Here is a 15,847-nt window from a genome sequence, read left to right on the forward strand (position 1 = left end):
ATGGGCTGGTTGCCATGGGAATGAGGGAAATATGTGGCCTTTAAGCAAGTCCCTTTTTCTCTCACCACTGAAGAACTCAGATCTGGTGGGTGGTGCCCTGGGATGCATCTCAGCCCATCGAGAATCTCCAGCAGAAGACCAAAATCCTTCCCCCTTTATTTTTGTGTTAAATACTCAGAAGGCAAAAAGCAGCTCAGCCTAGCCTCTGATATCAGCTTTAAAACTCACTGAGCACTTTTCTACAGGAGGGTTAATGTTGGAGAAGATATGGGGGCCCATGCCCAGTAACACTGGTTTGCAATTCCTCATCTCCTGCACCTGAGGGACTATGCAGACCCTGAACACAAGCCAGATGGTGGAAGCAGAGCACACTATCTTGGTCCAGAAGCACGAAAGGAATTCCCTTCTACCGCTGCTCACATCCCAGCCTTAGCCATAAGGTCTGGTCTCAGCAGCTAGAGCTTTACCAGGCCCTAGGACCCTGTGCTCACCCAGGGATGGACGAACCCTTTTCCCATCTGTTTTCACCCCTCTGCCACCTCAGCTGTTTCCACTTGAAGGCAGGTTGTACTTCCAAAACACATCTGCTTCCAAACCGTGCTCTGGTTAACATCATGCAAACTGATGGCTGCTAAACATATGCCAAAACACAGGAAGACTGTCAGGCTGAGTCTCATTCCCTGAGCTCCCAAAGGACTCAGGCTGTGACCAATGTTGCCCCCCAATGTGGGGTGCACTGGAGGGCATCTCCACTGCCACACATCCTAGCTTTCACCTTAACCCACGGGGAATGCAGCCAACATGGGGACCTGTGTGTCTTTGCCACCCCATCCCTGTGCTCGGAGTTTGGGGAAGGCAGGAGTAGCTCCTGGGGTCAGTGACAACAGCAGCCAATGGCTTGGGGACACAAGAGCAAGGCTAGCTCCCAATGAGCGTGAGGGCCAGAGGGCAAAGCATCAGGAAGAAAAGGTCGAGGGTCAAATGGATTATTTTGGGCAGAATGCCCCGCTGACAAAAGCAGATTAACGCAGGTCTTGGAAGGCCAGGATCAGAGGAGAGGAGGTTTCAGGTGTTACCAACTCCTCATGCTGGGATCCACACTTACAGGAGTGGGGAGTGCTCTCATCCTCTAAGGGAAAGGCAATGCAAGCAAAAATGTCTCTGATAATGAGGGGATCAGCAGTTAGATCTGTTGCAGAAAACAGGATTGTCAGAGGGAAGTTCATATGCCATCAGCTGTTTTCTTTATGGAAGGAAATTCTCCTCCACCTCTTTCCTATTCCAGATTCCCCATTAGTTCAACCATTCCTAAGCCGTCACGTCTGGAATGCCCCACAGCCAAGGTCTGCTCAGTAATTTCATGCTTTGTTCTCCTTCCAGGCTTCCAGCACCATCTCAGCCCATCTCCACCAGCACCTGAAATACACTCAGGACTGGACCACATCACACTGCTCTCTATCCCCTGTGGGATCTGCAGCTGTTGGTGCTGGCTGTAGGGTTGCTTATTCCAAACCAGGCTTCCAAAAGCTTGCTTGATGGGAAGAGACTGCAGAGCTAGCCTTCCCCTCAAACTGCCTTACCTCAAACTGTAAATACTTGGGGAGAGGGAGGAGGGAGCCTGCTGGCATTTATCAGAGTGCACTGTCAGGGAGATGGATTACTTCTGCTCCTGAGAGTAAATTAGTTAGCTGCCTGGTTCCAGGCCTCTTTGGCACCGCTGCTAGAAACCACCTAACCTTTTTGAAGGTTCAGCAAGTCTGAAATCACAAAACCAGTGCAAAAGGCCAAGGAAAAACATACTATCAATAAAACTAATCTGGAGACTTAGATCTCCTTCAACCAACACAGATTCCTCAGCCGACATAACCAAAGCCTGAGACATAAACCAAGCATGCTAAGGCACAGATTTCCAGGCACCTCCACTCCAATCCATAAAGAAGTCCTTCTTTCCTCCCTCTGTCCTCTCCTCAATTTCCTTAACTCGAACTGCTTCTAAGAAAACTACAGTCCCACAACTACACCTGCAGGCCTGGAGAGCTCAGCTCCCTTCGCTCTTCTCCTGGTTTCAGCCCCTGGGCACAAGGAATCTGTTACCATCCTATGACAAGGTTCACTGGTACCAGGCACATCTCTCAGAAGGCAGAAAAGCTACCCAGGAACTGCAGAATTTGCTCAGATTCTCCCTGAGAGAATGCTGAGCCCAGCTCAACAGCTGGGAAGGAGCCTGGCTCTGAGATACAGCCCAGATCAGTAGTAAATGAGAAGTGGCTGAAGGGCATGGTAGGATACATCTGAGGAACAAAAAATCTTTTGGTACTGGCTACCAGTGCCTTCACCAAGAGCAGTACAAGTAGGAAATGATGGAAGAAAAGGCCTCCTCACATCTCTGAGGTAGAATAAGAGGAAGATCAAGCACTACGAACCTGAGAAATCTGCCTCCATGGGAGCTGCAAGCACTTGTCTTACTCCATGGAGAAACACTCACTGTGTTTCTGGATGCAGGTTTTTCATCATATACCCAGGTGGGCCTACAGCTTTTGAGAACTCAAACTCCTGCACAGGGCACACAGCTGCTTGTTGGATGCAGCAGTCACTGCTGAAATGCTGGCAAGCTCTTGAATGACGAGAAACCACACTGGGATAAGAAACTCAACAGTTTCCTATGGGCTCGTGGTTTAGCCTCTCTCCTTAACATGCCTTTCTGTTCTTGTCTGGAGAGCAAGGGTAGGAAAAAATCAGGTGATTCAGATGATTCAGATTCCTGGGGCTGTGAATAGGTTGTGGGCACGTGGATTACAGGGGAGAAAATATGCTTCCCCTAGGGGCAGGAAACTATAACAGCACCTATAAAGTGCATGACAGCTAAAACAGGCTGGGAAGGGCTGGCTCTTGCTTAATGATCCCAGAGGAAACTAATGTGGAAGTATTCACAGATCTCAAACAGACACTCATTTATTGAGTACACCAAAAAGGAAGAAAGAGACTCCTATCTGCTAAAACATTGGTTGTCTAAAATAAAAAAAAAAAAAGAAGGAAAAAAAGCCTTTATAGGAGAAGAAAAAGTTGAGCTTGTGCAGTTCTTCCCAGCTCTATTCTGGTGCGGTGCTACACCAAGAGACCCATTTAAATGATCTCCTACCTAGAAAGAGATGTGGTCTCAGTTTGCACAAACTCTCCTGGAGCTACCTGACTGCTGAGCTGCCACAAAGAGGGAAGAGACCACTGAGGTTGTGTGCTGCAGAATATGCAGCTTATCAATCCTTCATCTTTTCTTTGGGTTGAATCCAGCACCACAGCAAACTACACATGAGTTCCTAAAATTGAGTGAAGCCATTTCGAAGGAATTCAGCCATTACGCAACTGGGCCACGACCTAAATGCAGCAAAAGTAGGTTTGCTCTGGCTTTCACCCTAAATCCTAAAAGCAGGTATTAGCAAGTGACCCCGAGCACAGAGCTGAAGAAGGTGGTAGTCTAGGCTTGGGTTTGTAGGAGTTGAAAGCTGCACTCTGCAGCACTCCAATGACTGCAGTGCAGTGTTAGCGTGCCTGTGCAATAGCAAGGCATGCAACAAACCTCTGTCACAGGAGCTGTGACGTGTTTCAGGTGAGAGACCATTTACCCAGCGTGGGTAAACAGAGAGATGGAAGGCAAAGGAGGGCTCATTGTGTCAAAGAGAAAAGTGAGGCCATGTACAGAGCTTATTGGACCCTGCTGACTACAAAAGGTGTGTTTGTGCTTCTGTCATACAGGGAAACTCCTGCTGGCACTGATAGCAGATGAGAGGCCACTCTTGGGACCAGGAAGGTGGCTTTATCAGGTGGGAAAAGCTCAGTGCCGTAGCTGCCCAGTGATGTCCAGGCCCTGGCTGAAAACCAAGCACTAAAGATGAGAAAACAGTTTGGCAAAGGGAGCCCACTGGGAAGCTGCCAGGCTACAACACACTAAAGAAAAGATTCACACCACAGAGGAAACAAAGTTGAAGCAGAGGTCTGCAGAGGACTATGGAAACAGTTTGGTAAAACAGAAGCAAACACCTCCCCAACTTAAGCCTCTCCTGCTGTGGTTAGGAAAACAGCTACAAATACGGCCTTTGCAAATGGCAGGGTGTCACCAAAGAAGTAACCGTCAGTCATGTCTCTGCAGAGCTCTCAAGCCACATGTCCTTGTCCTACCTTGAGCACCATCTGGGCAAGCTATGATGACAGCCCTGGGTTATCTGGCATCGCAAGCAGAGCACTTCATCCTCCATGCCCCTCAGGAGGACCCTACCAGCCTCTGGCTATCCAGAAAGAGAAGGAAGGGAAACAGGGCAGTCTGCTTAGCTCCTGGAAGCCTGCCTGCTGCCTGCCTGCTCTCAGTCACCTCTGAGGAATGTAGGGAGGATGCAGAGTGGGTTCCTCCTGAGCACTGTTTCCTACGAGACTTGTTCACACTCTGCCATCCTCCACCCCAGCTTTCCTCTCTGCCTGCGCTCCTGGTCTCTCCACCCCTCCTAGTTTTCCAGCTTCCCTCCAACCTTTCCCTCTTCCTTTCTCTCCTCTCCTCCATCCACCAACCACTCCTCCTCCTCAGGCTCCTCTCTGCACTGCTCTCAACATGTGCTGAAGTGGCTCTAGATTATCCCCAGTCATTCCTGCTATGCATTGTCCTGGAAATCCTAACACACCTTTTAAAACCCTGGAGCTTTAAAACCCCTGGAGCCTGGCCAGGGGGAAAGTGTGCTGCACATCCAAATGGTGCTCAGGTACAAGGTGTATTTCAAAAAGAACCCCCCAGTGGCAGCCCAAGGTCTGAGTGGCTGCCTCCAATGCTGCTGAACTGTTGAATCCTGCAGAACCGGACCTATTCCTTAATCCCCCACCGTTCACATAGAAGTACAGAGAAATGACTTTCCCAATGGCAAAGGGAGAGTGTCTTCACCACACAGCAGGCAAGAAGAGGTCAGCAGGTGTTAAAAGGCAAGGCAGGTCCAACACATTGGATCTCCCGAACCTCAGCCCTTGAATGAAAAGTCCATTGAATGAAAGGTTGGATGTGATTCTGGATGAATTACTCACAGTTCTTTATAGTTGGCATCATAAAGAGTTGCCCACTTGTTTTGCTGATGTGGCTGCCACTTTATAGACTGGTAGTTGGGGTCTAGGTAGGAGCCATTCAAGCTGTCATTATCCTGAATCAGGCCTGCAGAGGGAGAAAGATTTTTTAGACACTCCAAAAAGGCTCTGTCAAGTCCAACCTAGTAGGTGGCAACGCTGCCCATGGCAGGAGGTTGGAACTAGATGATCTTTGAGGTCCCTTCATACTATGATTCGATAACTCTATGATGCAGCATTCAGTTGGGTACAAGCATAAGGAAGCAAGTCATCTCCTGACTGTCAGGGCATGGCAGTGGCACGGCAGTGGCACAAGGTTTGGACCCTGACCTGCTCCTGGGAACTCACACGCTCTCCCCCAGCACTGCCAGGTATGCATGCCGGGGAGGGATTAAAGGGCTGAAAACTACTTACCTGGAGAGAGAGGTCCTGGCTGGTGCCAAGGAGGGGTGGGAACTCTTTCGGGGTTGAGTGGCACAGACCCCATGCCTGGCTCCTGCTTTATCAGCCCGTTGAGCATCTGTGCACTAAGGGTGCTTGGGGGTGACTCGGAGTGCTTCCTTTTCTTGGCTGGGTGCACCGGGAGGCTGTGGGACAACGGGGAGGTGACAACCCTGCAACATCACCACCTTCTGCCCACCCGCCCACAGCGAGTTCTGTGCCAGGCGTGCACTGAGCCACATCTGTTTCCCCTCTGTCCCCAGCATCCAGCTTTGAGTGTCCCCCCTGGGTCACCCCCACCTCAACACCTCCCCAGAATCCCCCCAAACCGAAATCACACCAAATCCCAATGTCCAGTAGCCTTACTCTGCTCCATGCTGCTGGAGAAGCTGGTGCAGCATCTGCGACTGCTGGGTGTGGTGGAGGTCAGCTGGTGCTATGCCCTGCCCCATGCCATAGGGTGGCATCAGGGGTTCAGTCTTCATGTACAGGTCCCGCTGCAGGCCAGGGTAATGCGGGTGGGAAGGAGGGGGCACGGCTTGCAGGTGGGGGGGAGGAGGAGGTGGTGGTGGTGGTGGCGGAGGATGCTCCAGGCGAGATGGGGGAATTACATGGCACATGTTCTCAGGGGTCATGGTCCGAAGGAGGTGAGGATCTTGAACAACAGAGAAAGAGGAACGCCTGTGAGACCACCACGAGCTCTAAGCTTCCACTCCAAGCCCAGCCACGAGGAATTCCCAGTGAGCACTCCCCTGCCATCAGAACTGAACTTCACTCAAAGAACTCAAAGGGCACACAGGTTCTCAGGCTGAGGGACAACAGGGAAGATTACAACCACTCCTGAAATTTCCTAAAGCTTAGGTATCCTCATGTTCTGTAGTGAAAACCTGGTTTTAAGGAATTCTGTCTGGTGTCAGCTCTGTAATTCCTTTCAAAGGGAAGAACCATCAGGCAGAAAGTTAGGATTAGAGGTGATGGCCTCAAGCTGTGCCAGGGGAGGGTCAGACTGGATTTTAGGAAAAAATGTCTTTGCAAAGAGTGGTGTTGCACTGGCACAGTCTGCCCAAGGGGTTGTAGAGTCACTGTCCCTGGAGGCATTCAAGAACCATGAAGATGTGACACTGAGGGACATGGTCAGTGGGCACAGTGGGAATGGGTTGAGGGTTGGATTTGATGGCCTTAAGAGGTCTCTTCCAATCTCTTCCAACCCTGATGATTTGATGAACATTCCTGCATCACTAAAGAACTACATGGATCAAGAAAGAGTGGTGGGATGACAGATCCGACAGTGGGGCCTGCCCAAAGCCTGTGCCTGGAAACACAGAGCCAGAAGGCAACTTTGACCTCTACATTTAAATAAACAAAAAGAAGCATTCAAATGATCCCACCTTCCTCCTCTTCTCTGTGGAATGGGATACTAAAGAAATGCCATCCTTGGGGTTGATTTGACTACACTGCCATCAAAATAAATGCTGGTGGAGAGGCATGCAAATCCTCTGCAGCTGCCTAGGCTCCAGCTCAACACCAGTTCAATGTGTGGCAATGTGAGTGCATAGTAGAGGGCTTCAGCTGAAACCAAAACACTTCTGGAATCTGGATTCATAAATTTACTATAGAAACCAAAGACATTGGTACGAAAGTTGATGCAAGGCAAGACTCAAGCAAGCTCCTCTCAGATGGAGCAGAAAATCACAGAATCATAGAATGGCTCCAGTTGGAAGGGACCTCAAGGATGAGTCAATGTTGGCACCATTTCAACAGCTTATTTTTATGTTTTGTAGAAACGAATGGGCATGTGCCATATGCTATGTGAGTGGAAAGCAAAGATTGGAGTCTGGTGAATTGCACTGATCTACACCATCTTCTCCATCCTCTCTGCATCCCAAAACAAACAGTGGGAAGAGGAGAAACTTTTCACCTGGGACACATTTCTCTGGCAAAATCACACCATTCTACAGTCTAAATGAATAAATGCAGTGATCAAATAAGAATCTGAAGGCGAGCTTCCCAAGCACCCTTGGACAACAAGCACAGACAGACTCAGGGCTGCCTCAGGGCTGGCAGGGCAGCCCTTGTGCCCTGCCCTGCAGAGCACTACGAGGAATGGGTTTTCTCAACATCTCCAGTACATGTGCTGCATGTAGGGCCCTGAAGAGCTCCCTGCTGCCTCCTCTCCTCCCTAGGCAGAGTGCTGGAAGCGCATTGGAGCAGCTCTCCCCTCAGTGAGCAACTCGGCCTCTTTGTTATATTTAAGGAAGGGGCAGGAGGAATTCCAGGGATTTTTTTTTAGCAAGATAAACAGAACTCTTGACCTCTTCCATCAAAAAAAAAAAAAAAAAAAAAAAAGAGTAAGCGCTGTTCCTGGTGGGGAATGGTTGGAGCTTGGGAAAGAGGGTGCTGCTGGTGAGGGGGAAGGGAGCCCAGGACAACCTTCCCTCCTCACCAAGGAGTTTCTTCCAGCAAAGCACAGCGAAGGTCACCACAACGCTGGTGGCTTCCCAGCAGGGAGCCGGGGAGCTGGCAGTGACCGTGGGGTGGGACAGGCTCTCTCTCACCCTTTGCAGGGGGAGTCCCAGCTCAGAAGGGAGAGGAGGGCATGGAAGGAACTTACTGCTGAATGGAAGGCTCATCTTGGTCTCCCCGAACTGGGTTCCATTTCAGGGATGTTCTCCTTGCCTTTGGCTCACACAGGGCACAGGGCAGGACAGGCAGGCTCCAGGTGCCACATCCCACCCTCCCAGGGACAAGCCATGCTGCCGATTTCTCCCCGTATGAGTGGGTTCACATCTCTCCTTCCCTCCCGTTCCCTCTCCTGCTCACTCTCTCCCCTTGCAAAGACCAGAAGGAGAACAATAGGCGACAGTCCAGGGATATTTACTAACTGATAATCTCCCCACGTATTGCAGCTGCCTGTTTTCTCCCGTCTGATAAAGACTGCAGAGCCAACCACTTTCACAGAACAAAGAGGGGGAGGATATTGGGCTTGGGGTTTTCCTTATTATATATATATTTTCCCCCCTTCCTCTCTTCTTTAAAGCACTTACCAGTCACCTGCTGAGGGGAGTAGGCTTCTGATCCAGAGTCAGGGGGAGAGTCGGGTAAAGTGCTGCAGAGAAAACAGAAGGGAAGCACTGTAAAGCAGCTTCCAGCAATGGGATCAACTGGTCTAGTTTGAGCAATGCATGGTCCCACAAGATGCCCATCGACCTGAGTACCTCCAGCAACCATATGGAGACTGCATTGCTCTCACCATTCCCCACAGCCCACACTTTGGCAGCAGGGATAGGTATTTTGCTAACCTGCCTATGAGGCTTCCCCACCAGCTCAGCAGCTTTGAGTTGAAGAGAAAGACATTCATTCTCCGAAGACCTTGTGCTTCACCATGGAGAAATGGGGCATTCTAGGGGAGCAGAAAGCACTACCAGGGAAGCCCATGGGCTGCACTCTGCTATGCGACCTGTACGAACCTGAGCACCACCACAGCTGCCAGCTGTATCACTCTACCTCTGCTCCAATGGCACCAGGGGAAGATTCAGTCCTAACTGCAAAATGCAACTGAACTGGGCACTCAGCTGCACAACCAGGGCTAGGGGATAGCAACCACAGAGAGAGTGTCACCTTTGCTTCCTTTCTTACTGGAAGCTGGGCTCTTCACCATTCCCAAAGCCCCTCCTTGGAAATCCATTGGAACCAACATTTCCTTCTCTTTCTCCCAGCCCCTCCTCACCAGACATATCTTCAGGCCAGGGTAAATCTTCCACTGTCCTGGTACACAAGAGAACGATTTGCTCATGTCAGATTTTGGTTCTTCTCTAGTAATATTTTGCAGGAGAATATATGCATGGAAAGAATCGAGGCTCTGCTACCAGCTAGACTGAGGCGGGGTCACTGCAAGCCAAAGCTGCAGCAGGGGTGGGCAGGGAGATTGTGCTCTAGAGAAAGCACTTGCAATGTGCTCCACTCCTGTGCAAATCACCAGCAGTGGGATATCCAGGGAGGTCTGCCTGTTTGTATCCACTGCCTTGGCAGTCCCCACCATGTTCCAGCAGCACAGCACTCTGCAAAGCCTGCTCCTGCTATAACAGAATGACCAGAGACAATTCAGGGACAACTGGAGCAGAAAGATGGGTGCTATGCAGGGAGGTCATGCAGGCACACCCAGCCCATGGACAGGGTTTGTGGGCGTTCAACACTGAGATTGCTTCTGCCATGGAATAAGTCCTTCTGGGATGCCGAAGAAATGCTGCGAGCAAAGCTAACCTAGTTCATTTCACCCAAAAAGGCCTCCATCTCCAGCAGCAAGCACTTGCTATGAACCCTGCTTCCACTATATGCAGTGACCAGCAGGTCCCAGTGGAGTCCAGCCATGAAGCCACATCCCAGGCCAAGGATCCACCACAGACAAAGCAGCACATATTCCCAGGCAAATGCCTTGATCACCGCCATGACAGCCCCAAATGATGACATGAGCTCTTCCCTCAGCTATAGCAGTTCCTGATGCCTCCTTGATGGATTTGTTGTCCTCCTGCAATTCAAGATGATGAAGCCAGCAGACAAGTAATCAGACCTGGATTATGAATGGAGGAGAGCTATGACCCTACCCATGACTTCTCACATCCTGGAGAACGCCAGAGGCACGCAGAAGAAAGGGATGCCACAGAAGAGCATCCCACCCTGCTTTAGGGCATGGCTTCCCCTAGGACACATGGCAACTTCCTAGTCTGGGAATAAAATAAGGGCAGATTTTATTTAGGTTGTCACATTCTTGAAGATCTTCTCCAGTTCATCCAAGCCGAAGTCATCCCAGTGGAGCTACATTACAGATCCAATTATTCCTCCTGCAAGCTGGTAGACTGTGAGCATGGGAAGCACCATGCCGTACTTGCTGGCGACACTAGAGGGCAGAAAGCAGAGGGAGAAAAGCCAGAGGGAGCTTTGTAAAGATGAGCAGCAGTTCTGGGGTACTCCTGGCCTCCACGTCCCTTACATCCATCATCTGCTGGAGAAGGCACACAGCTCGGCTGCGCTCTCTGTGTGGTGCTCCCTGTCAACGTTGCCACGTTGCTGTGCCCTCCCAGCCCACCAGCGCCATTTCCCTCATCATTTCTCCTCCCAGTCATCCAGTTGAGTCCATCGGCAATACTAAGACTTGATTATTGTCTTCCCCTTCACTGGGGCTGCATCCAGAGCCAGTTATGAAGGGGTATAACTCCAGCTCAGACACCACATCTTTCTTCTCTTCAGTATCTAAAACATCAGGCCAAGAGAAATGCAGTTTTTTGCCCAACTTAGCTAACATCTTCCCCTGGGGTTGCCAAGGGAACATCCTGGAAAGTAAGTTTAGTCTTACTCAGACTTATTCTGCATCTCTTCCTTCTTGAAAAGGACGATACTCCGCCCCATCATGCACTTGGAGATGTGCATCTGTCATGTGTCTCCCTGTATATGCATGGGATGTCACTGATCCTCTCCAATTCAGCACACACAGACAAGACCAAAACTGAACAACTTTTCAGAAAACTCGTGACAAAGCATCTCCCTGTGAAGCCAGGGCTTAACACTGGCTGACACGGCCAATGGTTAAGGCACTATGGGACAAGCCACCTCTACCCTCCAGGCCCTACCAGCCTGGAGGATTGCTGGTCTCACCTCATGCCCTTGTCCTGCCACCCCAGCCCCACTTACCCAGGTGCGTAGGAGGCCTTGGGCTCCGATTTGATTGGAGGGACCATGCTGTTTAGGCAGTGGCCACTGAGGTAGCCCTTGGGCACCGCCATGCCATTGTTGTTATTGCAGTTGAGGTGAGCACCATAGCTGGGTCCGCAAGGGTTGGCCAGGAGAGGACCATGATGGATCGGGATCTGGCTGCCCGGGGGAGGAAGGTGGAGGGAACCACTGGAAGCAGGGTTGTTCACATGCCCAGCAATGCCGATGGAACTGGGAAGAGGCGTGCTGATGGTGGCTGAGCTGGAGGGCTGGGGGTGTGTACAGCCAGATGAAGCAGAGATGTCAGGGAAACAGCTGAGAGAGAGAAGGTGATAACCTCAGCTGCAAGACAGGTAGGTGGAACTTTCCACCCGCTACCCAGCCCTTCAGCAACACGGACGGTGCACTGGGACACCCAGAGGAGGAGTGAAACAGCCAGCATTGTGGTGGCACCAGCAGGAGTGCATAGGTTGGTCACTTGGATCACTGGGAATGATGCAATCCCAGAGGGTGAAAAATCCACCTGTAAGGATGTAAAGGCCAGAAGTGCCCAGGAAACCAACCTCCTATAGAGGAGGACTCTAGGAGGGACAGTGGAACATACAGGGCACAGTGATTTGAAGATTCCTCACATTGCAGAGCTTCTCCACAGAAAACAACAGCAAGTACAGTTCCTGCTGTGGAGCAAGGGAACCACTTACATATCTGGTGAGTCCTCCTTGCTGATGTACTCCTCCAGGATGCTGGTGTCGATGTTAGATGGCTCCAGAGCTCCATTAATGTCATGGCCTGCGAGAATAGAGGAGATGGAAACAACAGCTGTGAGAAGGACATGAAAGGCAAAGGCGTTGCAGAGCAGAAACACCACCAAAGACCTTCGCAGAGTCAAAACCAATATAAGATCAGCAGATCCTGCAGTTTGAGAAGGACCACTGGTCCATAGCCATCTGTATCCCAGTGCAAAACCAGACAGTGCAAAACCAGGCCAGCCAAGCAGCAGGTTTCCCTCTGCCTTCTCCTGAGGCCTCCTCCTCCCCTCTCCTGCCCTGGGGAAGCTGGGCTGGGTTTTGTTGACAGAAAGTGCTTTCTTTATCTGTCTCAAGTGGGAGTCCGCAGCTCTCTGGGGTTGCTGCCAGTCCTTGGTGCCAAAGACACTGCCAAGAAAGTGGAAGAGGAGACTTGGCCCTGATAAGGAAGAGGGCCCTTCCCAAGAGGCCCAAAGCTTGTGGGCCAGCCCTCACCCCCCACAGGCTGTGTACTGGGGGAAAGGCAACCAGTGAACTGCGAAAAACCCCATATGGGGGGTTCTGGCCCACATCTGGCCAATTGCAGCACTCTCCTCTGCAAATCCCTTTCATATTAAGACAAGCAAATTGGCAGAAATAAATCCAGCTGGGAATTTTGCCAAGTGGACAGGGTATGTGCATGGACAGGGGAATCTCTTCCTTGGTAATGAGAGGGAATGATCCTGGGGATCTACTCACAGGAGGACATCCAGCCCTTTGGGCACTGTGGGCAGGAGGAGGTGACACTGTCCCCTGTAAATTCTGTGGTTGTAACCATGCCATTGTCCTGCTGCAAGCTATGGTTGGCTGGGAGAGCTCACCGTGGGTGCCTGTGTCCCCCACCCATCCCCAGTGATCCTTCACCCTGCTCCCAACCCTTCACTATCAAGGCACCTCTTCTGCACTCTCTCCATCACCTCACCATTGGCCAACAAAACCAAGCTACAAAACATCTGGCAACCACTGGCCACAAAAGCTATTGGAAGACATGTCTTTATCTCAAGTTCTGGGCTGGAGACCTATGTTTTCAAAAAAGTGGTAGTGCATTGGCACAGGATGCCCAGGGGGGTGGTGGAGTCACTGTCTCCAGAGGTGTTCAGTGAATGTGGAGACGTGGCACTGAGGGATGTGGTTAGTGGGCACGGTGAGGTAGGCTTTTAATGGGCATGGTGAGGTAGGTTGGAGTTGGACTTTGAACTTTTCCCAATCTTAATGATTCTACAATTCCAAGAAACCAAAAAGGCACTTGACCAATTTTGTTGCCTTTCCCCAAGCTACTGAGCATGTCCAGGAAAAAGCCTCAAGATACCTGACCCCAATAGGTTTCCCTTCCATCTCCAAACCCCAGCAGCTTCTCCACAGTGGAAGGGGAGCCCAGGACCTACCCAGAAAGGACAGGAAGCCCTCCAGAGACAGCAGCACTGCTGGGCTCTCCTTTTTTTCTGCTGCCTTCTCTTAAAAGTCACCTTTGGAAGTGTTCAGCAGAGACTTAGGCATGGGTTGTGATAAGAAATGTGATGCAGGAGCTGCGTCAGCTGTGCTGCTTCAATAATGGCAAGGCTGGGTCCAGCTGCGCTCGTGCAATGGGAAGTGGCTGCCCACTGAAAATGTAGGGCTGTCCTCAACTTGAGGATATAGGGACAGGGAATGTCCCACCGCCCATGGCTCCCATACATGCCAGGCTCTTACTGAAAGCCAGCTTAGGTGATTAATTAAAAGTTAATGCTTCTCCACTGAGTCACAAGCTCCTAACGACACTAATAACAGTCCCTCCTCTTCCGACGTCGGATTAGGAGGGAGCAGGAAGCAGCTCAACACCCACATGGCACTAGAGCATTTGTCACCTATCTCCTCTCTATGACATCCCCTCAGCACCAAGCAGCACGCTGACCTTCCTGAAGGGGCTCCTTGTGTCAAACAACCTTCCATTTCACCCCTCCTTCAGCTAGTGCTGCCGCAAAGGAGCTCCCAAACCTGCCAGCACCCTTTGCCCTGCCTTACCCTTAGACCCCTCCTCACAACAGCACCAAGGAGGCCCTGAAGGCAAACTCTGCCACAAGAAGCAGATGCTAAACCCACAGCACCCTCCTCACGAGCAGGGCAGAGGCCCCATATGTGCAAGAATGTCAGGAATCCCAATGTTTGGACTTGTTTTCTCTGCCTTCCCCAAATCTCCAAACACGACCGCCATCCAAGCAGAGCTACTTGCTGCCTTGCTCCGACAGCGCGGGGCTGCTGGCACAGCTCTACTGGCGATATCAATCCCTGTCCCCTTTCCAGGTGCTCCACTGCAGCCCACTTCCCATCAGAGATGGGCACTGAAAGAGTTAAAGGCATCTGGCCCCTGCAAGTCATCATATTTACAGGTCTAAGAGATTAAACCCAGAATTTACCTTGAGTGATAGGCTGATAAGTTTATGGTATTTCTATTTATAACAGTCCCTCCCCCCCCAATTCTTGCTCTGTTGCCTGTCTTCTAATCACCTATAATCCTGCCTTGGTCTCCTGGGGGTGGGAGGAAGGGAGAGAGAGGAGGAACTTCATCCTGGGATCCGCTAACGAGAACCAGATGTGGGAACCTGAAGATGATGAGGTCAACCATCTCCACAGGCTGGGGAACAAAAGTGGGGAGGAAGAAGAGATGAGGTTGTGCCAAGCCATGCATGGTTGCATGGTGCATCCCCATACCTACGCACCAGAGGCTGAATTTTTGTGCTTGGTTTCAGAAATCCATTTTAGGGGGTGCTGGTTTGAATGACAAATGAAGCATTCTGCTCCAAAAGCAGGACTGCATTGGAGATGAATAAAGAGCCACAGTGAGTATCTGCCTCATGGTAGCATGGATGGTGGCATCCCTCTGCCATCTTGGCCCTACCTGGTCCCCAGTCTGAGAGCTCTGGGCAAGAAACCTGTGATGGTGCTGGAAGCCTGACTGTTCCTTCTCAGCACCCTGCTGAGAAAGCCACCACCAAGCAGGGAGGATGTGGTAGAAGCCTCCAGGAGCCATGCAGCAAGATGGCACCCACAGGTTGCACAACCTGGCAGCCCATTGCCACACTGGCACATTCCCAGGGCCCCACGAGCTCCGCATCCCTTACAGCTTCCTCCTGTGTTTATTCTTCTGCCCCAGAGGATTGGTTGCTGGCTGGGCTGCGAGCACAAGGAATCTGGGCCACAGCATGCTAACCAAACACCATTTAAGCTCAGGAGCTGCAGGTTTGGGATCGCTTCTCCCCAGCTGGGAACAGCAGCCTCCTATGCGTTGGGATGGGATGCAGCGAGGGTGAGAGAACACAGCAGTCCTATCGCTGCTCAGAGCCTGGGGACAGCAGGATGCTTAAGGCACAGCAGGATGACCTCCGCTTTGGTCCACAGTCCCAACACTGTGGGTGCAAAGGAGGAACACATCCCCTCTGGCAGGGAGGAATGCGACCCCACAGCCCCCGCCTCCCCTCAGATCCCAGCCCAGCATTCCTCCTCAATTAATGCTCTTTATTACCTGACTGTAACGATAACCAGTCCCTCCTGGCAGAAGTGGCTCTTGTAACTTGAGTGGGACGCCAAGACAGACCTCTCCCCCATCTCCTCTGGAGCACTTTTGGGACCACCCCAGAGCAAAGCCCTGAGGCACAGAGGAGCCCTTCCTGGAGCTGTTAGGGGTTAGCCCCTCTTTTGATCCTCTTCAGCACTCCAGGACAGCCTGCTGGGGTCTGCATGAATTGCCAAAGGGAGAAACCAATGGTGCCAACTCAGCAGCTCTATAACTTCAGGATCCAACACTGATGGGAGCTAACATACATGGGGTTACTCCCTTCTCCATG

General features: G+C 51.2%; 1 protein-coding gene across 8 annotated transcripts in view; it reads right to left on the reverse strand.

The window, feature by feature from the left end:
* Window positions 1–15,847, reverse strand: part of MYRF (myelin regulatory factor) — a 42,578-nt gene that overhangs the window by 14,604 nt on the left and 12,127 nt on the right. Inside the window, exons 1-7 of one of the 8 annotated variants that reach the window (XR_014883841.1) lie at window positions 14,511–14,682; window positions 11,943–12,030; window positions 11,221–11,556; window positions 8,580–8,641; window positions 5,902–6,190; window positions 5,509–5,681; window positions 5,059–5,182 (exon numbers count right to left, since the gene is read on the reverse strand). Coding sequence is in view for 7 of the 8 variants with exons in the window: in XM_085226004.1 (XP_085082130.1) it covers window positions 5,059–5,182; window positions 5,509–5,681; window positions 5,902–6,190; window positions 8,580–8,641; window positions 11,221–11,556; window positions 11,943–12,030; window positions 14,511–14,628 (1,190 nt within the window). In the remaining variant the exon portion in view is untranslated. Of the gene's footprint in view, window positions 1–5,058; window positions 5,183–5,508; window positions 5,682–5,901; window positions 6,191–8,579; window positions 8,642–11,220; window positions 11,557–11,942; window positions 12,031–14,510; window positions 14,683–15,847 lie in introns of those variants that run through there. The other 7 variants (XM_085226004.1, XM_085226003.1, XM_085226001.1 and 4 more) reach the window with 7 other exon arrangements.

Source organism: Meleagris gallopavo, chromosome 5 (genome assembly GCF_905368555.1).
Source record: "Meleagris gallopavo chromosome 5, MGAL_WU_HG_1.1, whole genome shotgun sequence".
Taxonomy (NCBI): domain Eukaryota; kingdom Metazoa; phylum Chordata; class Aves; order Galliformes; family Phasianidae; genus Meleagris; species Meleagris gallopavo.